The sequence below is a fragment of the Prionailurus viverrinus genome, chromosome A2, assembly GCF_022837055.1.
Source record: "Prionailurus viverrinus isolate Anna chromosome A2, UM_Priviv_1.0, whole genome shotgun sequence".
In the NCBI taxonomy this organism is placed as follows: Eukaryota; Metazoa; Chordata; class Mammalia; order Carnivora; family Felidae; genus Prionailurus; species Prionailurus viverrinus.
In genome coordinates, this window is record NC_062562.1 from 126,733,570 (window position 1) to 126,756,497 (window position 22,928).

The window sequence follows — 22,928 nt, forward strand, 5'->3', positions numbered from 1 at the left end:
AATAGCTTCCCGTGTGTCCATTCATTTCCTTAATCAGAGTGGAGCTCCACCAGGGGTGAATCGGTAACCAACAAGGTGAGCTAACACGAGTGTAACTGTGGGGAGTCCGCAGCGGAAGCTGCAGCAGGCGACCTCTTCGCTGTGCCAGGCCACCAGAAAGTGACAGCGCCAAGGGAATGTGGGGGCAACCGGGACCTAATCTCGCTTTCCACCTCGAGAGTCCTGGAAGCTAGGACACGGGGATGGATGAAGACACAGACACCTGCCTCGAAGTGTCTCTCCACTCGCACCCACAATGCCGCCAGGTCGTTATCTGGGAGTGGAGGCTTGGACGCGGCTCCCGCCCCAAGCGCAGATTCCCAATCTGGCCTCTTCCAGGGGTGCCTCTTTGCCTTACGCCAACTCCGTAAGAAGGCCCTAAGGCCAACCAGGCGGCTTCCGCAGCTCCAAAACCTGACGTGAAATTGAGCGGGGCGGCACTGACAGAGGCCATCTTTAAATCGGGCAAAACCCCACCCTCGCAGCCCACCGGTCACTCCCTCTCCTCGTCCCCGGGCTTTTCACCGAGAAACGTAACGCAGTTTAACCTCAGAAGCAGTGTTGCAGGAACACGCACAGAGGCCCGACTATCCACGACCCCGGAGGTGCCAAATCCCGCCAATTTAAACATGGCGGCTAAACTTGAGCAGCAAAAGAGCAGTGATGCCAATGAAGTCATGTTCGAAATGGAGAGAGGCGGCGGGGAGGTGAGGGAGTACTCTCGCGAGATCGAAACTGGCGTCGGCTAGGCCCGGAAGCCTTGTCTGAAGGGGCGGGGGCGGAGGAGGGAGCGGGATTCGGGCGAGAGCCAGTGGAGGAGTCCGCCCGCTGTCGCCTGCGTAAGCGGGGCAGCGACGCCGGGCGGCTACGCCGCGGAACCGGCGTAGGCGGCTTTGGAGAATCGGCGGGCTGCGCTGCGCCCGGGCTGGTCGCGGAGGGGGGAGGGGATGTCGGTCAGTGCGAGATCCGCTGCTGCTGAGGAGAGGAGCGTCAACAGCAGCACCATGGGTGAGTCTCAGCTTTGGGCCGCCGCGACTCAGGTCGTCGGCTCCAGACTTGGGGGGGGGCTCTGCGGCCGCCAGACCGAACTGGGGTAACGCCCTGAGGCGATGCAGGGAGCAGCGGCCGGAGGAGGTGGGGTGGGCCGACTGCGGGCCCGGGGCGCGGCGACGGCGCGCCCGGGGGGAGGGGAGAAAGCGGCGGTGACAGTTTGAATTGAATGTGAAGAGAGCCGAGGCGGCGGTATTTCCTGTGCCGCGGCGGGCGGGCCAGGGGAGCCGGGAGACGTGAGCCGCGGCCTCGCTCGCCCCGCCAGAGCGGCCCGAGCAGGGTCGTCTTCGCCTGGCCCGCCGGCTTCCCGCGGCCCTGTTTCCTCCCGTCGGCGGCCGTTGCACCCGCGGCGGAGCTCCCCTCGTGGGGGAGTGGGGCTGGCGAGGAGGGTGGGGACGTGTGTGCGCGCCCCGGTGAGGGTGCTGTGTGGGCCGGCCCGGGAGGGCGGCGGCGAGGAGGGAGGAAGAAGGATGCACCAGGCTGAAGCTGCGGTGGAGGCGGCGGCGGCTGCAGAGGCTCCAGCAACCGCGTCGCCTCCTCGCTCCTCCTCCTCGTCTCTCGGGGTTTCCTTTCCCCAGGCGCGGCCCCGAAGGCCAGTGGATGGCGGGCGAGGCTTGAGTGCGGAGGCTAAGGAGTCTGGTTTGGACCTAATTTTTAGGAAAAAGGGGAAAAGAACGCCAGGGAAGGGCGCCCCCCCGAGGAGTGGGAAGGGTGGGAAGGGTCGCTGGAGAAGGGAGGGGAGTTGGAAATAACTGGTGATGTTTAAGGAAATTAATTTTTGAAAATATTTCACTGTTCTTAGTTATTCTCTTCAGAAACCCTTTCATTTCCTTTCCTCCCCAACGTATTGGAAAAAGAACAAGGCCATTTCATTCACATTTTCCACTCCTGAGTTCCATTCCATGCTGTGTGTATAGTAGGAAATAAGCAACTGAGATTTTTCTAATACGTTTCCATTTGCTAAGTTACATTTTGAAAGTGTCCTGTTTCAAACCTGGGTTTTTTGTTTTTCTTTTTTGTTTTTTGTGTGTTTTTTTTGTTTTGTTTTGTTTTGTTTTTGTAGTGTAGGGAAGGGATTTGTGACGTCCAGGTGTTCGCTTGGTTACTGAAATAACTTATTTTTGCGAATTTATGGTTATAGTTAAACTTTAAGATTTCTTCTGGCTTTATTATTTTGATGGAACGTAAGAATACCTTTCTGAGTGCCCTTGAGTTCATCCTCCTCTCACGGAGTATATAAGCAAGTTGAGGAGGAAACTTTTTAGGCATCAAGTGTACGGGGATGGACGAAATTTATGATCTTGATAGACTGCAGGATGGTGCCTTAGCAGGATAAAAACAATTACTAAGCTAGTTACTGCTGCCTGGAACCCTATTCCTCCCAAATAGCTAGTGAAGGGGCAGGGGGGAGGGCAGGAAACAATCTTTCATCCCACCCAGCTGTTCAGTGGGTGGGGCTAGAGGAGATGGGGTTGAGTGGAGCTATGAAATAAATGTGAAAGCTACATAGATGGTTTGTATGCTAGCATTGCGTCCTTCTGTGGTGGGACAACACGGTGGAGCCAGGTCCTGTTAATACAGTTATTAAAAATATCGCATACCCTCTGAGGCTTACAGACTTGAAGCTCATAACTGGTGATGGAGATTTATTTTATGTTTATGTCAAGTAGATTTTAATTTACAGAAAGGGCATTATATTTTTGTAATTTGGTTAAGAATTTTTGGTTTCTGGTTTTGATTTGGAGATAAGGCATTCAGTGCATTAACTACATGAAAGGTAGGGTTATGGATAGATTATGTTTCAAAAGTTTTTGTATTTGTGCATTTTCCCATAGAAATAAGTAAGTCTATGCCAGAACTTCTGAGCTAGCCTAACACAAGGTAGGACTCCTGACAGACGTTAGAGCAATTGTGATGGGTTAATGACAACACACACGTAGGTAGGTAGGAGGAAGAGTTAGATCTGTGGTTTCCAAGGTCTCAATAATGGGGGGTGGTCAGATGACAAGACCAGTCAGAGTGAAGATAGTGAAGAGCAGGTTGGTTTCAGACTTTGTGTAATTTGATAATATGTATATTCAGTATATATTCTATTCTGGGATTTGCCAGTGAAATATTTTGTGACAACTACCAGCTTAAAACCACGTTTTACATTTTGAGCTAATAAGCTCTTTTCAATTTTTGACAAGAGTTTGAAAGTTTTTAACTTATGTATTTTACTAAATTTTGAGACAAAACCTTGTGTGTGTGTGTGTGTGTGTGTGTGTGTGTGTGTGTGTTTTCCCCGTAACTAAATTTGGACTGTAAATGATATTACATTTATTGTACCATGACACTGATGTAGGAAAAAATGTGTTTTTGAGTAGAATTTTAAGGTAGCATGATTATGGGTTGGGCTTGCCAGATGAGAGCATACTGTTAGAGACTGTTGGTCTCTAAAAGCAGTGTTTTGCAGACTTTATGTTGAGGCCTATTAATGGGTCTTGAAATCCATTTTGTGGATTTCTACTAATAATTTTTAAAAAATGAAAAGAGAAAATAGTACATTGTAATTAGTATGGATTTTGGGGGTGTTAATTTTTTTTTATACATATTGTACATTAGGTTGGGTTATAACATTTTTATTAAGAATTGTCAAGGGGCACCTGTACGGCTCAGTCGGTTAAGTGTCCGACTTGGGCTCAGGTCATGATCTCACCGTTCATGATTTCAAGCCCTGCATCCGGCTCTGTGCTGATAGCTCAGAGCCTGGAGCCTGCTTCTGATTCTGTCTCTCTCTCTCTCTCTCTTCCCCTCCCCTGCTCATACCCTGTCTCTGTCTGTCTCTCAAAAATGAATAAAAACAGGGGCGCCTGGGTGGCGCAGTCGGTTAAGCGTCCGACTTCAACCAGGTCACGATCTCGCGGTCCGGGAGTTCGAGCCCCGCGTCGGGCTCTGGGCTGATGGCTCAGAGCCTGGAGCCTGTTTCCGATTCTGTGTCTCCCTCTCTCTCTGCCCCTCCCCCGTTCATGCTCTGTCTCTCTCTGTCCCAAAAATAAATAAACGTTGAAAAAAAAATTAAAAAAAAAAAGAATAAAAACATAAAAATTTTTTTTTAATTGGAAAAAATTGTGGAAAAAAATTAGGAAAGCACATGGAGGATGTGTAGTATGGATGAGTCAAGTGGAAGGTCTTTAAACATTATGGCACAGTGTGGAGGTCTTGGTCTGAGAAGGGAAGACTTTAAATGCTATTAAGTCCTTGTGGCTTTTTCTTATTTTGGATTCATTTATTCTGTACTCTATACATGGAGTGTGGTTTGAGAGATCTGGGACCTCCTTCTCCTTGAGAGGATGTCCTCTCTCAGAGCCAGATAGAAACCAGGATGGGTCCCAAAAGAAGATATTATCCTTTAGTGACTGCTCTAGGCCTTAGGGAGAAATATACATATTGTTTTGTCCATTTGCATTATCAGAAATCAAGAGAGCCAAGTTTGAGTGTGAGCCTGGGGAAAGGAGCCAAGGAGGCAGTTTGGTTTGCTTTCAGTGTTGAAAGCCTTGGGCCAGACATAGAGTCCTTTTGATTTGTGCCTGGTGCAGTCCAGCTCTCCAGAGGTAGGGACTACATATAGGGATTTGAGTTCAAAGTAATAACAACAGAGAAATATAGTGTAATGATTAAGTGCATGGGCTTTGGTGTCAGGCAGACATGGGTTTAAATCCTGGCGTTGCCACTTACTAGGTGTATCAGTTAAGATATGGTTAGATTAGTGTTTTTCAAACTGATGAATGACCTTTTCTTTCTTTCCTTTTAAAATTTCCAGTCCCCTATTGACTGATATCATTGTGAAAAGTACAGCAAAATTTTTTAAAACGAAGATGAAATAAAAAGGGGAAGTACAAGTCCCAATTTTTTATTCAACCCAACAGACATAAAATTATTCTGCTATAAAAATTTCCCTTTCGGGGCGCCTGGGTGGCTCAGTTGGTTAAGCGGCCGACTTCGGCTCAGGTCATGATCTCACACTCCGTGAGTTCGAGCCCCGCGTCGGGCTCTGTGCTGACAGCTCAGAGCCTGGAGCCTGTTTCGGATTCTGTGTCTCCCTCTCTCTGACCCTCCCCTATTCATGCTCTGTCTCTCTCTGTCTCAAAAATAAACGTTAAAAAAAAAAAATTAAAAAAAAAATTTCCCTTTCTGTCCTCCCAGTTTCTATACTTCTCTGATGTAAACTGATAAACAGTTCAGACTGGCTCACTGGTTCACAGACCATACTTTGAATAGCCCTGGATTGGACCAGGTTGCTATAATAATAGCCCTAAAAGTCTTTGTGAAGGTAGCCAAAGATGAGGTTTTGCTTGTCATTCTAAAGTTTATGTACCTTATTTTAGGCAAGTGTTTCTTTTTTTTCTTTGATGCTTATTTGTTTTTTATTTTTTTTTAACGTTTATTCACTTTTTTCAGAGACAGAGAGAGAGCATGAATGGGAAAGGGGCAGAGAGAGGGAGACATAGAATCCGAAGCAGGCTCCAGGCTCTGCGCTGTCAGCACAGAGCCTGACGCAGGGCTTGAACTCACGAACTGCGAGATCATGACCTGAGCCGAGTCAGACGCTCAACCGACTGAGCCACCTCGTCGCTCCCGTGTTTATTATTTTTGAGATAGAATGTGCATGTACAAGCAGGGAAGGGGCAGAGAGAGGGAGACAGGATCCAAAGCAGGCTGTGCACTGACAGCAGAGAGCCCAGTGTGGGGCTCAGACTCACAGACTGTGAGATCATGACCTGAGCTGAAGTCAGACACTTAGCTGACTGAGCCACCCACGTGCCCCTAGGCAAGTGTTTCTTAACTTCAAAAGTGCTTGCAGGCTGAGGAGAGTAAATAAGCATCCCTTGAGGTTGGGGAGTAAAGCCTGAAGCTACTCCTGCTCACATTGTTTTGAATTTTTAAAAAATTTATTCATGTGACATTTGCATTTTGTTTGCTTTATATGCAGTGGTAAAGAGGATTTCTCTCTCCTTACCCACCAATCTGGAAGTAAAAATGGACTCTGCTGACTCTTCTGAAGAGGTCACATGTTTAATCTCTTCTGTTTACCTCTGGGGCCACAACTGAGTTCATTTGAGAGGCAAGGCTCCAGGTCAGAATTTCACATTGGCACTGTTGTAATTTAGAGTTTTATACTTCTTTGTTTGGGGGACTGTCCTGTGCATTGTACAGTGTTTACCAGCATCCCTGTCCACTGCCCACTAGATGCCAATACCACTTCCCCAGTTGTGACCAAAAAATGTTGCAGACCTTGCCAAATGTCACAGGATGGGGGGGAGAATGACCCCAGATTGAGAACCACTGAACGAGGTTGATGGAGAAGCCATTGAGGGATCATAGGCGATGGAGAAGGAAGAAGTCTTTCTTAGCCATCTAGTCCATAATTATTCCTTGTAGAGCTTTCACCATAGGAATTAGGATCTTACATTAGGGATCAGAATCACCTAGGGTGAGGTCAGCCACAGCCTCTTGTTAAAAATGCACGGACACCTGGGGCGCCTGGGTGGCGCAGTCGGTTGAGCGTCCGACTTCAGCCAGGTCACGATCTTGCGGTCCGTGAGTTCGAGCCCCGCGTCAGGCTCTGGGCTGATGGCTCAGAGCCTGGAGCCTGTTTCCGATTCTGTGTCTCCCTCTCTCTCTGCCCCTCCCCCATTCATGCTCTGTCTCTCTCTGTCCCCAAAAAAATAAATAAACGTTGAAAAAAAAATAAAAAAAAAAATGCACGGACACCTGAGTGACTCAGTCGATTGGGTGTCTTCGGCTCAGGTCATGATCTCACAGTTTGTGAGTTCGAGCCCCACATTGGGCCCTGTGCTGACAGCTCAGAGCCTGCTTCGGATTCTGTGTCTCCCTGTCCCTCTGCCCCTCCCCTGCTTGCGCTCTGTATCAAAAATAAATAAACATTAAAAATAAATTTATAAAAAAAATGCAGATTGACTGGTTCCCACCACAGACCCAGTGATCCACATCTCTAAGAGGGACCCAAGAATCTGCACTTTTAAATGTTTTCTGAACTAAGTAACTTTATTGAGGTATAGGTTTCATACAATAAAATGCACAGATTTTAAGTGTTCAGTGAATTTTGGTAAATATATACACCTTGTGGCTTTTATTCCAGTCAAGATGAAGGACATTTGCATCACCCCAGAGTTTTTCTTTTTTTTAATGTTTATTATTTTTGAGAGCAAGAAAGAGCGTGAGCGGGGAGGGGCAGAGAGAGAGGGAGACACAGAATCTGAAGCAGGCTTCAAGCTCTGAGCTGTCAGTACAGAGCTTGACATGGGGCTCAAACTCATGAACTGCGAGATCATGACCTGAGCTGAAGTTGGACACCCAACTGACCGAGCCACCCAGGTGTTCCACCCCAGAGTTTCTTATGCCCTTGTGCAGTTATTCTCTACTGCTCGGTGTAATCACTGATCTGATTTCTAATATGCATACGTGAATTAAAAAAAAGTTTTTTTAAAGAAATAGCTTTAATGAGATATAATTCATATGCAGTGGATTCATTTAAAGTGCTTTTTCTCAGTATTTTTTTAAAGTCTTTTCCCCCTTTTTTTTTTAATTTTTTTTTTTAACCTTTATTTATTTTTGAGACAGAGGGAGACAGAGCATGAATGGGGGAGGGTCAGAGAGAGGGAGACACAGAATCTGAAACAGGCTCTAGGCTCTGAGCTGTCAGCACAGAGCCCGACGTGGGGCTCGAACTCACGGACTGCGAGATCACGACCTGAGCCGAAGTCGGACGCTTAACCGACTGAGCCACCCAGGCGCCCCTCCCCCTAACTTCTTTATTGTGAAAGGTTTGAAATGTGAAGAAAACATGAAACAATAGTAAAATGATCATCTTAGTACTTTTAAAAGCATATAGATTGTGGTAGTCTTCTGGAGTTTCATAAACCGTAGGCCTGGCATAAGGCCCTGACTGTTTTTTGGAAAAATTAAAACCATTTTTTTCCAGTTTTACTTTCTTTGTAAAATATATTTGAAATATTCCTGCAGTGGCAGTTTGGGAGTTTTGTGAACTTCGTTGGTGTAACAAATACTTGGCTGCCAACATGTGTCAGGCACTGCAAAATAGTAGCAATCAAGAAAGCTATGGCCCATAGATAGCCTTATAGATTTTACATAGTATTTTGTTCTCATTTCTGAAAATGCTTTTCATTCTTTGGAGGAGTTTGTATTTGTGAAATAGGTAATACAATCACTTGTTTAAAAATTCAAAAGGTTAAAAAGAGCTCTGTAGTGAAATCTTTCTACTCCTATCCCCAAGTAACCTAGTTTCCTACTCCTAAGGCAACCTATTTAAGTTATTCGTTTTTTCTGCTAAAGTTGGTGACACATACAAGCAAAAAACATGTTCCTACCTTCGTCACCCATGGTAACATCAGACACACATTCTTCCTCACCTTTTAATTTTTCCCACTTAGTGTATTTTAGGTTATTCCATATCAGTGTATGAAGATCATTCTTTTATACAGCTATATAATTCCATTATATGGATAGGCTGTGATTTGTTTAACATGTCCCTTTCTGATAAGACATTCATTTTCAGTATTTTGCTATTATAAACCATAACGTGAGTTACTTGAGACATTGATTATTTCACGTTTGTTAGTATCTCAGAGCTGTTGAACCCTTTGACATGAGACATTATCAGCTAAAGTGGTAGTATTGATGTTAAGTCATTACGAGCCTAGTATTTCAACACTCAAATTCATTCAACAAACAAACACATCTTGTGCTATGTGGTGTGCATCGGGGATACTGAGTTAAATGCTGTGACAGTAGAAACTGAAGGCATGGTAATTAAGAGCTTAGGTTCTGGAGTCAGACCTGGATTCACATTTCTAAAGCTCAACTGAACCTTGGACAAATAACAGAATTTTTTTGTTTCCTTCTTTGTAAAGTGGGAATCATAAAGTTACTGGATAATTAAATGAGAATTAAATGAGTCCTTAGCCTCACATATTGAGCAGATGTTAGCTTAAAAAAAAAAAAAAACTTATCAAACTATATGGCAATTGACTATATACTTTTCTGCCTTCATTTTTAAGTTTCTTAAAGTCAAGGACTGTGTTTTGTTCACTTTTGTATTCCCTACCTGGCATTTACTTAGTAAATCATTTATGCTGTGACTTACAAATTTGTAGCGTATACAGTGAAAGTACAGAGCAAGATACCCTTTCTAAATTGGAAAAGGTAAATCTTTAAAGGTAGAAAGGAGTAATTAGGCAGAGGAGGAGGAAGGATACTTACTCTAGGCTGAGAACTCATGGTAGTTTATGAGATAAGCAGAGATCTGGTGTTCTGTGCTGAAGATTAAAAATATCTTTTTTATTGAAGGATTTTAAAAGGGAAAGAATGGTAACCATGAGCATCATGATGATAATTCCAGTAGGGATAGATAGAACACCAAGGTGGGGCCAGCAAACTGTGGGAGGTCCTAGGACTAAAAGATAAAGGACAGAACTAGAGTAGTGGCAAAGAGCATGAAGTGTAGGATATGGTTGCATGGTATGTGAGAGGATATAAGTGGGGAGTAATGAATCCAGAGTATCTGAGCTTGAGTAAATGGTTGATTAGTAGGTATCCTATCTTGAAATACATAATTTAAAACACGAAAGTGAGAGGCCTGGAAAACATTTAAGTTTGCATGTCTGGCAGTCTCAATACTAGGAGAGACCTCTAGGATGGAAAAGATTATTGTGAATTTATTTGTGCTTTGAATTTTTACATTTACTAACTGAATCTACCATATTGAACAAAAGCTGTACTGTAAGTTTGGTCAGTAAATTTGTTGGTAATACGTTTTTTTAAGACTTAGTAATTGTGGTTTGGTGAGCAGAGTTGAAGGAAATTGGAATAACATCATTTGTGTGAAATTTCAGTGTCCTTCAACGTTAGACCGAGGTTACCAATTTCTTAAGTAGTGCTAAGATACTATTTAAAATTTTAACTGATACATTTTATGGCAGTAGTTGTTACACACTGAGGGTCATGCTGGTAGCTCTTCACATGAATAACATTTTTTATCTTTATATGTTCAAGTTGTCCATTGAGATTGTAATTGAAGTGCTTTTTTTTTCTTTTTGAGGAAGATTTTGGTATGTATTGTTAACTTTAGAGACTACTGTAAATACTTTGGATGAGACCATTATTTTTGTAAGAGGAAGTAACATCTATTGAAGTGCTTTCTGTTTATACTATTATTTAAGCAATCAGGGTAATTAATACCTGATTTGTTACATGTAGCAAATGAATATATTTTAGTAATGAATATATCTTCAAATGTCAACACTTTAAACCATTTTTAATTTTAAAAAGTGTAACAGATATACTTAGTTGCTTTTATGATTAATTTAAACAAATTAACCAGGAGGGGGAAAAAGTCATTAAATTATTTCAATCACTGAAAGTTAATTTGTGTTCTTTCTTAATTACATATTTTTTTTCATGGTTGTAATTAGTGGTGTATTAGTGGTTAGTGGTTCTTAACCCTGGTCAGACATTGAAAATCTTTCCAGTGCTTAGCACACTCAGAAGCCTATTAATTCACTAAGTATCAGGTGGGCCCCAGAAATTTGCATTTTAAGTATTTCAGGTAATTTTGATGAATAGTCAGAGCTGATAACCTCTGATGTGAATTATATGGTATGAGGCAATATATGTAAAAGTACTACTCTGTGAACTCTTAAATTTTATTACAAAGTCATGGTATTATTCACTTAATATTTAATATAGTTTTTGGTGTATTAATCTATATGCAGATTATTTTAATGTGTACATAGTGTTCCAATGTTGATATCCTAATTTGCATAGCCATTTCATTATTTTGAGGCATTTTTCAGTTTCCATATTTTAGATTTGTAAGTGGTATTTTAAAGAATATCTTTAAACAAACTTTTTCTGCCTTCCCTTGTTATTTTCCTAGGGTTCTAGGGTATTTGTTAGTTTAGCACCTTAAACTGGTTTTCATTTACATTTCTTATATTACTAAAGAGAGATATTTAAACTGATTAGCTTCCCTACTTTCAGTAGAATATACCAAACTTGTTAAAGTCACCATCAGGAATATTTGGGTTTATGCTGTGACTTATGGGGCTATTGAATAATGCATTATGTGAATCATTTTTGTTTTATCTTTTTTGTTTTTATTTTTAATGTTTTATTTATTTTTGAGAGAGAGAGAGAGAGAGAGAGAGAGAGAGCGAGCATGAGTAGGGGAGGGGCGGGGGGGGAGGGGGTTGGGGACACAGAATCTGAAGCAGGCTCCGGGCTCCGAGCTGTCAGCACAGAACTCCATGCGTGGCTAGCACCACTCACCAACTGTGAGATCACGACCTGAGCCGAAGTCGAATGCTTAACCGACTGACCCACCCAGGTGCCCCAGTCTGTCCTTGAAGTTTGTAGCTATCTAGTTTGCTGTTACAAATCTGTGTTTTAGTTGCTCAGTTTTTATTTCTCGGTTTATTTCTTTATTGAAAGTCTGCTATCAAGTATTGAGTTAGATTTCCATTTCTGGTTCCTAGTTATGTTCTATAGGATTGACAGGTGAGTGGAAAGGAAATACATTTGAGTAGAAATGATTCTTCCATGGATGTGTAAAAAATAATGTGCAAATAGAAAAGGACTGCAAACATTCTTCATATGGTCACTGTATAATTTGCAAAGACTAATTGCTCAGAAGGCAGGATGGCTTGATGTCTGTTTTCTCGTTCCTGAGAAGTGAATGAGGTGAACATTTCTGTAGTGTAAATTTGGAAACATGAGAACTTGGCATGAAGAGATGAAACTAGTGATTCTAGATAGAACTAGGATCTTGTCTTAGGATTGGTATAAGAATATAAAAGTCAGAATTAGGAGTTACTTTATGAGATGCTTAATTCAGTTGTGTGCTAAAAAAATAACTGGAATGACTTAGCTGATAAGCAGATCCATCAAAAATACTTAAGTTTGTGTTTGACCTTGGTGCTATGCTGTTAAAAAGATGTAATTTTCTTTTCTTTTCTTTTCTTTTCTTTTCTTTTCTTTTCTTTTTTTTTTGAAATCCTGGAATAATTTTAGACTTGCTGAAAAGTTGTAGCCCCTAACATTTTGGAAGTTAAATATTTGGTCAGCAGGAGGAAATGCAGAAATAACACCAGAAGCATACAAATGCAACATGTTGTATGAGATAAGTGCACTGTCAACATTAGTGCTGGCCAGGAGTAAGGGAATAAGGGAGGAGTTTTATGCTTAACGCACACATCTTTATTGGAATCTTGTTGAAAGTTTTTAGGAGGGCTGGGGGGAGATTCTATTGCTCTTTTTTTTTTTTTAAGTTTCTTTTTATTTTTGAGAGAGACCTTGCGTATGCAAACAGGGGAGGGGCAGAGAGAGAAAGAATCCCAAGCAGGTTCCATGTTGTCAGCACAGAGCCTGACACAGGGCTTGATCCCAGAACCTTGACATCATGACCTGAGCCTAAGCCAGGAATTGGACACTTGACTGGCTGAGCCACCCAGGCGCCCCTCCATTGTTTTTTAATTGAAGGATGGGTGTTCTAAGTATAGTCGGTCATTAGTGGATTCCATTTAACAGATCATCAGCAAGATTCTTATTCCCTACTTTAGGCTTAGGCCCAGGTATCTGTTTTTATCAAGCTCCCCAGATGCTTCAGTTTACAGCCAAGTTTAGAAATCACTTACTTGCAACATAAAAGTCCAGAGACTTTAATAATAGCTGTCCTCTATTGCACAACCATTATAATAACTGTCATTTATTATACTTATTATGTGTGAGGTGCCAAATATTTCATATATACGTTACAATAACTTTATAATGACATTATCCTGGTTGAAGGCTCAGAAAGGTTATGTAACTTACTCACCAGTGTGTAGTTCTAAGTTACAGCAGATAATGGAATTCAGGTTTCTAGCTGTATTTATACTATTACTCCCTCATTAAAAACTTAGACAATTATTTTAGGGTTTACTTGGTTGGGCTTTTTTCTTCTACTCAGATTGAGTCATATTCTTTGTATTTTTGCCCCTGCTTATGCTGTTCTTACCTTCCTTGAAGTACCATCCATCCATTAAGGAAGGCCCAGCTCAAAACTACCTATTCAGGCAGATTTTTCCCAATTATCTAAGCCTTTGATGATCTTTCCTTTTCCTTGAACTCCTAGAAGACTACTCTTTTGGTAACAGCACAGTCAATTTTTTATGTATTATTGGTTACTGTTCCTTTTTAATATTACAGAGTTTATTGGTAGGGTAGTATAGCAGTATTGCCATGTGTGACATGCTTTTTTTTTTTTTTTTTTTAAGTTTATTTATTTTGAGAGAGACAGCATGTGAGCAGGGGAGGGGCAGAGAGAGAGGGAGAGAGAAAATCCCAAGCAGACTCTGGGCCATCAGCATAGAGCCCTGTCAGGGTTTGATCTCATGAACTGTGAAATCGTGACCTGAGCCGAAACCAAGAGTTGGATGCTTAACCGACTGAGCCACCCAGGCGCTCCATATGGCATGCTTTTTGAGCCACCTACCGATCTCTAGCTTTATTGTGCATAGTACTGATATTGAGTAGAGTATTTTTTATAATGAAATATAAATTGAAAGCCTTGGTTATAGGTTAAAATTAGAATTTGGAGTTTTGAGGTATCAAATTATTTTGGTTACTTTGGTAGCTCAATAAAGCAGGCTTTTCAGATCTTTGGTTTTAGAGTAAATTTATAAACATACAGATACATTTATCATAATTTATTGATGAATGAAACAGTAATTAATATAACTTGGTTTGCAATACAGTTTTTTTTAAAGTATTTTCTTAGGAACTATATTACTCTGCTAGGGCTGCCATACCACAGATTGGGTGAATACCACAAATTGGGTGGCTTAAACAACAGACTTATTTTCTCACAGTTCTGGAGGCTGGAAGTAAGTCCAAGGTCAAGGTGCCAGTAGGTTTGGTTTCTTTTGAGGGTTCTTCCTGGCTTGCAGTCAGCTGCCTTCCCAGTATGTCTCCACATGGCCTTTCCTCTGTACACAAGTGGAGAGAGAGATATCTCAGATATCTCTTCCTCTTTTTATAAGGACACCAGTCCTTTGTGATTTGAGGCCCTACTCTTAGGACTTTCTTTAACCTTGATTACGTCTTTATTTTCTGTTAAATTTTTTTTTTTAATGTTTAGTTTTTGAGAGAGAGAGAGAGACCGAGTGTGAGCAGGTGAGGGACAGAGAGAGGGAGACGGAGAATCCAAAGCAGGCTCCAGGCTCTGAGCTGTCAGCACTCGGGGCTTGAACCCATGCACGGTGACATCATGACCTGAGCCAAAGTCAGATGCTTAACCAACTGAGCCACCCATGCGCCCCTTGATTACCTCTTTAAATGCCCTGTCTTCAAATGTAGATAAGGATTCAACACATGAACACAATTCAGTCCATAACAGGAATGGAATTTTTATTTTCCTATGTGGTGTTGTAATGTAGGTAAACGATAGAAAAATTTTTTAGAAAGATAATCTTTGTGTTGATTTAATTTTATTAGGCAAGCAGTGCTATGATGAGTATCAGTTAAACATTTTATGAGTCATGGGATTAGATATTCTGACAAAAAATGGCTTTGATGTCTTTAAGAAGCTAGTTTGGGAGATACATACTAGAAATAATTTGAATTCTTTGATGAAACTGCTGTGTTATGTTCAAAGTACAGAGTTTGTGTGTATGTGTGTCGTAAGTGTGTAAGGCACAGTAGTGACTGATTAAAATGAACTAAGTTAATCCTTTGAAAATTTTGGGTATGTTTTTAATCCTTCTTGTGTTATTCTTTTGATATTTTTACAAGATCTCAGGATTGGAAGATGTATAAAGTCACTTAATTATGCAGAAAGTGCTCTCCTTTCCCCTGCAGTATACCTGTCAGGTAGCTGTCTAACTCTGCCCTGTCCAGTACTGTAACCATGAACAGAATGGCTCTTGAGCACTTGAAATGTGTCTTAGTCTGACTTGAGATTTGGTATGAGGGTACAATACACAGACGATATTGAAAAGACTTTGAAAAAAAGAATATAAAATGTCACAGTAATTTTTATATTGATCGCAGGTTAACATGTTTTGAGTATATTGAGTTAAAAATATTATTGTTACTTGTTTCTTTTTGCTTTTTAAATTTTTTTTTTCAACGTTTATTTATTTTTGGGACAGAGAGAGACAGAGCATGAATGGGGGAGGGGCAGAGAGAGAGGGAGACACAGAATCGGAAACAGGCTCCAGGCTCTGAGCCATCACCCCAGAGCCTGACGCGGGGCTCGAACTCACGGACCGCGAGATCGTGACCTGGCTGAAGTCGGATGCTTAACCGACTGCACCACCCAGGCGCCCCTCTTTTTGCTTTTTAAATGTGGCTACTAGAAAATTTTAAATTACATGTGTGGCTTGTGTTATATTTCTAATGGATAGAGCTGGTCTAGCCTGTGTTAAAAATCCACTACCTTCTTAAAAAAAAATTTTTTTTTAAATGTTCATTCATTTTGGAGAGAGAGAGAGAGCATGATTGGGAGAGGGGCAGAGAGAGGGAGACACAGAATCTGAAGCAGGCTCCAGGCTCCAAGCTGTCAGCACAGAGCCCAAAGCAGGGCTCAAACTCACGAACTGAGAGATCATGACCCCAGCCAAAGTTAGACGCCCACCTGACTGAGCCACCCAAGCGCCCCTAAAATCCACTACCTTCTGAGGATGCATATTGCATCTTTGAATAGCTGTCACTATTAATTTTTTCTATTTTTGTGTATATCTGAAGTCTATCTTTGATATTTGTATTCAGAAGTTCTCATTTACTCCTTGAGATCAAAAAGACAAATCTAATTTCTTTTTTTTTTTTTTTAATTTTTTTAATGTTTATTTTTGAGAGAGACAGAGTGTGAGTGGGGGAGGGTCAGGAGAGAGGGAGACACAGAATCTGAAACAGGCTCCAGGCTCTGAGCTGTCAGCACAGAGCCTGACATGGGGCTCGAACTCATGGACCGTGAGATCATGAACTGAGCCAAAGTCAGACAACCCAACCAACTGAGCCACCCAAGCGCCCCTAGTTTCTCTTTTTAATATTATTATTAACAGTCTGGACACAACTTTCTCTGAGTCTTTTGTAGAGAATTTGTCTTCACTTTTTTTTTTTTTTTTTTTTAACGTTTGTATGACAGGGGGTTGTATCTCTCCAATCATTGTTATTACTCCCTTCTAAACTTTCTTCATTTTGTCCATATCTCTGCTGATACCAGGAACTGAGTATCATGTGATCTTAAAATTATAGATCAGAATAAATTTATCTTTTTTTCTACATGCTATAGAAGTCTGTTAATGAGGCCTAAAGTTAAATTACTTTTTAGAGTGCCTTTAGTTTCTTATTGACCTATGGGCCTAATGTCAACTAAGATGTTTCTGTCTTTGCTTCTTGTGCTGTTGTTTTATCTTGCTTCTTCAACGCTTTTTTTTTTAAGAGGAGATTGTTGGTTGATAGGTGAAATGTGTTCTACCTCATACTACATTTGTGGTCACGTTTTATAGTTCTGAATTAATCTGAAATTTTGTCTTCAGATTCCAGTTTGGGGTGGGGAAAAATGACATGGTTTGTATCCAAGTATTTCTATATTAATTTCATTTAGATTTTGAGTGTGTCAGATAAAGTATTTATCTTTCTCTGCGTTTATCATCCCCAGGTTTGACAAGCATATCTTTTATGTTTTTGTGTAGAATAATGTTATCTGGGTTTAATTAAGGATGGATCCTTGTGGTGTATAATTATGCTGAAGTTGACATACATCTAGTCAGCTATTAATCCACCTTATTTTAGTATTCCAACCTTTTTTTTTCTGTCTTCATCATGTTCACATCATGATTGAAATCTTGTGAGAATTTGCGCCTATGATTTCTTCCTTTGCAGTCTAATGAACTTGTCAGAAATGGAAAATAAAGAACATATGACTTAACCTATTAAGAAAAATCAATACTGGGGCGCCTGGGTGGCTCAATTGGTTAAGCGTCCAACTTCGGCTCAGGTCATGATCTCACAGTTTGTGAATTTGAGCCTCTTGTCGGGCTCTGTGCTGACAGCTCAGAGCCTGGAGCCTGCTTTGGATTCTGTGTCTCCAGCTCTCTCTGCCCCTCCCCTGCTCATGCTGTGTCTTTCTCTCTCCTTCAAAAATAAATAAACATTATAAAAAAGAAAAACCCGTACTGAGTTGTGGTTAACATTACTTCATTTTCTTTCTATGTGATCCTTTTGCTTTTTGTTTTAATGGAAATGCTTTAAGTTCTTTAATAATAACTTGGAAGATAGAAGATTGTATGAAACCAAATTACTTCCAAGTCTAATTTGCAGAATGCCGCCTATATTAAAATTTGATATATTTTCTTTTTGGCATTTTTTTTTTTTTGTAGACTTTTAAAAAAACTGTAATGATGGTGGCACATTTTGCTTGGGTAAGTCCATAGGTTAAGTCATAGATATATCTATGCTTAACTTTTAAAGAAATTGTCAAGCTATTTCCCAGTATAGTTGTAACATTCTGTGTGCCCATCAACAGTGTGTAAGAACTCTAGTTACTTCACATACTCAGCAACACTTGGGATGGTCACTTTTATTAATTCTAGCCATTCTAGTAGAATTGTAGAGATACCTCATTGTGATTTTAATTTGCATTTTCGTAATGACTCATGATTGTCCAGGTCTTAAGTGCTTATTTGCTAACCATAGATCTTTGGGGGTCTGTTGAAAGCTTTGGTCCATTTTTAAGTTGGGTTATTTGTCTTAATTGACTTGTATATTTTAGATACTGGTCCTTTGTTAAACTAGTCCTTTGTTTCTCATAGTTTTTATCCACTGTCAATAATTTTTGTTTGTCACAATTATTATTGTACAGTTAGCCCCACTATGATCTTGTTTTCATGTTACTACATTTTTAATTGGAATTCTTTTGTAAGAAACAACTATTTTGTCTCATTTATTTATTCAGTTATTTTTTAATATTGGTATGAACAAAGGAAATTAATTTTATCAGTTTTATTGCTCAAATTGTCCTGGATTTGACCATTGGGAGCTCTTTCAGTCTGGCTCCTATTCATCCTTTCAGCATGCCTTATCAGTTTTGGGGAGCATTTCCTTACTCTCTGGTTGATCTTGTATTTTCCTACCTAAGCCCTTGAATCAATCACTTCTCCAAGGAGTCTACTTTCTTTTTATTTGAGAATGGTGTTTAGAAACCAACTTCTGAGCACTGAAAGTTTTCAGTGCTATTAGGATGTCATTGCTTCTAGGTGTTTCAAGCAGATAGATCTAGGAAATTGTATATTTATATACACCTAAACATCCGTATTCATATGTACCTATGTGTGTGTAAATATATGTGTGTGTGTGTGTGTGTGTGTGTATTAAAAAATGAGGAATTAGTATTGATAAACCAGTTCCAGTGCATTAACACAAGGTTCAGTCTAGCTTTTTTCTTTTCCTTATTTGTAACTCCTTTCTTCAACAGTGAAAAACCTGGCTCTCATCCACAATTTATTATGTATTTGATTCTGGTGTATTTGTAACTGTATTTTCATAATTACTTTATAGATATATTTGCTTACTTGACTGTAGTCTTTGTGTATGCTTCTTTTTAACTTTAGTCTTAAACTATACAGTCAGAATATTGTTTTCTAAAATTAACTTGTGTTCTTTTCTTTCTCACCATGTTCAGTGAAGTTATGTTATTCATTTGAAATACAGTTTCATTTGTTACTGTTTCCATTTTGAGCTCTTCTCTTATCTTCGCTCATTTGGATTATTTTTTATTGGGATATGTGAAACATTACTATGGTGTTAATAGTCAACTCTATAATAAACAGTATGTCGAGAAGTATCTCGTGAGTATGTCTCACCTCTCATCCCTTTTACCCTATTCTCATTTCCCCTGTCACTTTCCCATCCACGTGTATGTGTAACCAATGTCATTAGTTTCCAGTTTAGTTTCTTCCTATCTTTTTGCACAAATGAGATACATGTAAGAAAGAGATAAACAAGTTACATATGAAAGGTAGTATATTGTAGACACTGCATACCTGGTTCTCTAACAGCTTTATTAAGATACAATTCACATGTGCCACTAAAGTTCACCCCTTTATATTGTACAGTTCTGTTGTTTTGGTGTATTCAGAGAGTTGTGCAGGAATCCTGCTATCTACTTTTAGGACATTTTCATCAACCCCAAAAGAAACCATGTACCTACTAGCAATTACTACTGCATTTGCTTCGCTTCCCAGGTTTTGGCAACCACTGCTCTATTTTCCATCTTTATAGATTTGCCTATTGTGGGCATTTCATACAAATGGAATCATACAGTACTTGGTGTTTTGCGATTAGCTTCTTTCACTTAGCATGATGCTTTCAAGATGCATCCATGTTGTAGCATATATTAGTACTTTGTTCCTTTTTATTTTTGAGTAATATTTCATTATATAGATAATACCACATTTTGTTCATCCATTCAAAAATTGATGGGGATTTGGGTTCTTTCTACTTTTTGGCTGTTGTGAATAAAGCTGCTGTGCATATTTAAGTACAAATTGTTGTGTGGACTTAACGCTTCCACTTCTCTTGGATGTATACCTAGGAATGGAAATGCTGGGTCATCAGGTAACTGTATGTTTAACTTTTTGAGGAACTGCCAGTCTCTGCCAAAGCATGTGGCATTTTACATTCCTGCCAGCAATGTATGAGGGCTTCCATTTCTCCACATCTCTGTCTACACTTAACATTGTTTCTCTTTTTTATTTTAACCATCTTAGGTGTGAGGTACTGTCATTGTGGTTTTAATTTGTATTTCTCTAATGGCTCATGATATTAAGCATCTTTTTTGAGTGCTTATTGGCAACTTGTATATCTTCTCTGGAAGAATGTCTTTTTGAGTGCTTTACCCAATTTTAAATCAGGTTGTCTTTTTATTTTTTTTTATTATTAACAAACCATTCCTAATTCAAGGTCATGAAGATTTATGACTGTTTTCTTCTAAGAGTTTTATGGATCTTGATCTTACATTTAGGTCTTTGATCCATTTTAGTTTTTAAAAAATGTTTATTTATTTTGAGGGGGGAGGGGTGGGAGATGAGAGAGAGAATCCTAAGCAGGCTCTGTACTGTCAGCACAGAGCCCAATGCAGGGCTCAGTCCCATCAACTACAAGATCATGATCTGAGCCAAAATCTAGAGTCAGATGCTTAACTGATTGAGCCACCCAGGCTCCCCTGATCCATTTTGAATTAACTTTTGTATATGGTGTGAGGTGGGTATCCAGTTTCATTCTTTTGTATGTGAATATCCAGTAGTCCTAGTAGCATCTTTTGTTGAAAAAACTGTTCTTTCTCCATTAAGTTGCCTTAGCAACTTGTAGAAGAATAGTTGACCAAAAATGTAAGAGTGTATTTCTGGACTGTCAGTTGTAGTCCATTGATTTGTGCGCCTGTCCTTATAGTTGTACCATGCTGTTTTGATGACTATAACCATGTCAATGAGTTTTGGAACTAGGAAGTGTGGTACCTCTAGCTTTGTTTTGTTTCCAGATTGTTTGGCTATCCAGTCTCTTTTGAATTTCCACATGAATCAGAGGGTTAGTTTGTCAGTTTCTACGAAGAAACCAACTGGGACTTTGATAGTCTTGGCCTTGAATTTGTAGAGTATTGCCTTCTGAACAAATTGTCTTATCTATGAATGCAGGATACTTTTCATTTACTTAGACCTTTAGTTTTTTTGAACAATGTTTTACAATTTTCATTGTGTAATATTTGCTCTTTTGTTAGATTTATTCCTGTTTTTATTTTCGATGGTATTACAAATGGATTTTTTTTTAAGTGTCATTTTGGGTTGGTTTTTGCTAGTGTATGAAAATGTAATTGGTGTTTGTATATTCATCTTGTTTCCTGCAACTTTGTGAGTGTATTTGCGCACGTGTGTGTGCACACGTGTGTATGTGTGTGTTTTAGTGGATTCGCTAAGGTATTTTATTTATAAGATCATATCATTTGTAAGTAGAAATAGTTTTACTTCTTCCTTTCCAATTGGGATGGCTTTTATTTTTCTTGCCAAGTGCCTTGGCTTGAACCTCCAGAACAGTGTTGAGTAGAAGTGGCACTAGACATCATTGTATTGTTCCTGAAGAGTGAAAGCATTTAGTCCTTCACCGCTAAGTATGATGTTCACTGTGGGTTTTTCTTAGATGTGCGTTATGAGTTTGAGGAAATTCCCTTTTATGCCTAGTTTGTTAAGTGTGTTTATCATGAAAGGATGTTGAATTTTTGCCAAGTGCTTTTTTTGTGTACTGGAGATGATCATGTGTTTTATTGTTATTGCTTTATTTAGTTAATATGGTGTATTACTTTGGTTAATATGTAGAACCAACCAGTGGATGAGTTCCACTTGTATGGTGTATAATCATTTTTATATTGCTGGATTTGGTTTGCCAGTATTTTATTGATATTTTTTGTATGTAAGGGCATTGGTCTGTTGTTTTCTTTTGAGGTGTTTGTCTGATTTGGTATCAGGGTAATGTTCTCTCCTCTTTTGTTTCTTGGATTAATTTGTGAACAATTGGGCAGTCTTTAAACCTCTGATAGAATTCACTAGTGGAGCCATTTGGACTTGGGCATTTCTTTGTGGGAAGATTTTGGATTACTAACATAATTTCTTTATTTTTTATAGGACTTAAGATTTTTCTATTTCTTCTTTAGGTAGTTTATGTCTTTCTAGGAATTTTTGCATTTCTCTATGTTTTCCAGTTTGTTGGCATGCGCTTGTTCATAGGTTTCCTTATAATCTTTTTTTTTTCTGTAAGGTTAGTAGTGATTTGCTCTCTTTCATTCTGACTTTAGTAATTTGAGTGTTCTCTAGTTTTTTTCTTGATTAGTGTAGCTAAGGTTTGTCAAAGTTTAATCTTTTCAGTGAGCCAACTTATGGTTTGGTTGATTTTCTTTATTTTCGTTATATTTATTTTTATGTCTGCTCAAGTCTTCATTTCTGTTTGCTTTGCATCTAGTGTGTTCTTTTTTTAGTTTTTTTGAGGTGAGTGTTAGGTAATTGATTTGAGATCTTCTCTTTTTAACATAGGCATTTACTACAGCTGTAACTTTTCCTTTAAGTTCTGAATTAGGTGCATTCAGTAAGTTTTTGGTATGGGTGTGTGTGTGTGTGTGTGTGTGTGTGTGTGTGTGTGTGTGTGTGTCTATGTTACTACTTATCTCAACTTTTCCGGTTTCCTTTAAAATTTCTTCTTTGACCCATTGGTCACAGTGTAGTGTTTAACTTCCACAGATGTCATTTTTTCAATTTTCTCCTGTTATTAATTTATAAATTCATTCCTTTGTGGATGAAGAACACAGTAGCTCATTTCAGCCCTTTAAAATTAAGACCAAAATGTCTAATATATGGTCTGTCCTGGAGAACATTTCATGTGCATGTAGAATGTATTTTGCTGTTGTCAGATGCAGTGTTGAGTCTAGTTGTTATGTTTAGGTCTTCTGTTTCCTTGTTTATCTTCTGTGTACTTACTTTACATATTTTGAAAATGAGGTATTGAAGTTGAGCTATTGTTGAATTCTCTTAATTGCCCCTTTCGTTTTGTCAGTCTTTGATTTGTATATTTTTGGACTCTGTTTTTAGGGGCACGTATGTTTATAATTGTTATACCTTCTTGATAAATTGATGTTTTAATCAGTATAAAGTATCTTTGTGGTAACAATTTTGTCTTAACGTCTGTGTTGTTCCCACTCCAGCTCTCTGTTTTTTTTTTTAATCCTTTTTATTTCA

General features: G+C 39.5%; 1 protein-coding gene across 5 annotated transcripts in view; it reads left to right on the top strand.

Annotated features, from left to right (window-relative positions):
- The first annotated feature begins 868 nt into the window (after positions 1–868).
- SEPTIN7 (septin 7) overlaps positions 869–22,928 on the top strand; it is a 119,431-nt gene continuing 97,371 nt past the window's right edge. For 2 of the 5 annotated variants that reach the window (XM_047839455.1, XM_047839472.1), the window contains exons 1-2: positions 870–1,047; positions 2,530–2,531. In XM_047839455.1, the coding sequence (XP_047695411.1) occupies positions 987–1,047; positions 2,530–2,531 (63 nt within the window). In that variant the 5' untranslated portion in view covers positions 870–986. Of the gene's footprint in view, positions 1,048–2,529; positions 2,532–6,065; positions 6,206–7,372; positions 7,375–22,928 lie in introns of those variants that run through there. The other 3 variants (XM_047839493.1, XM_047839463.1, XM_047839445.1) reach the window with 3 other exon arrangements.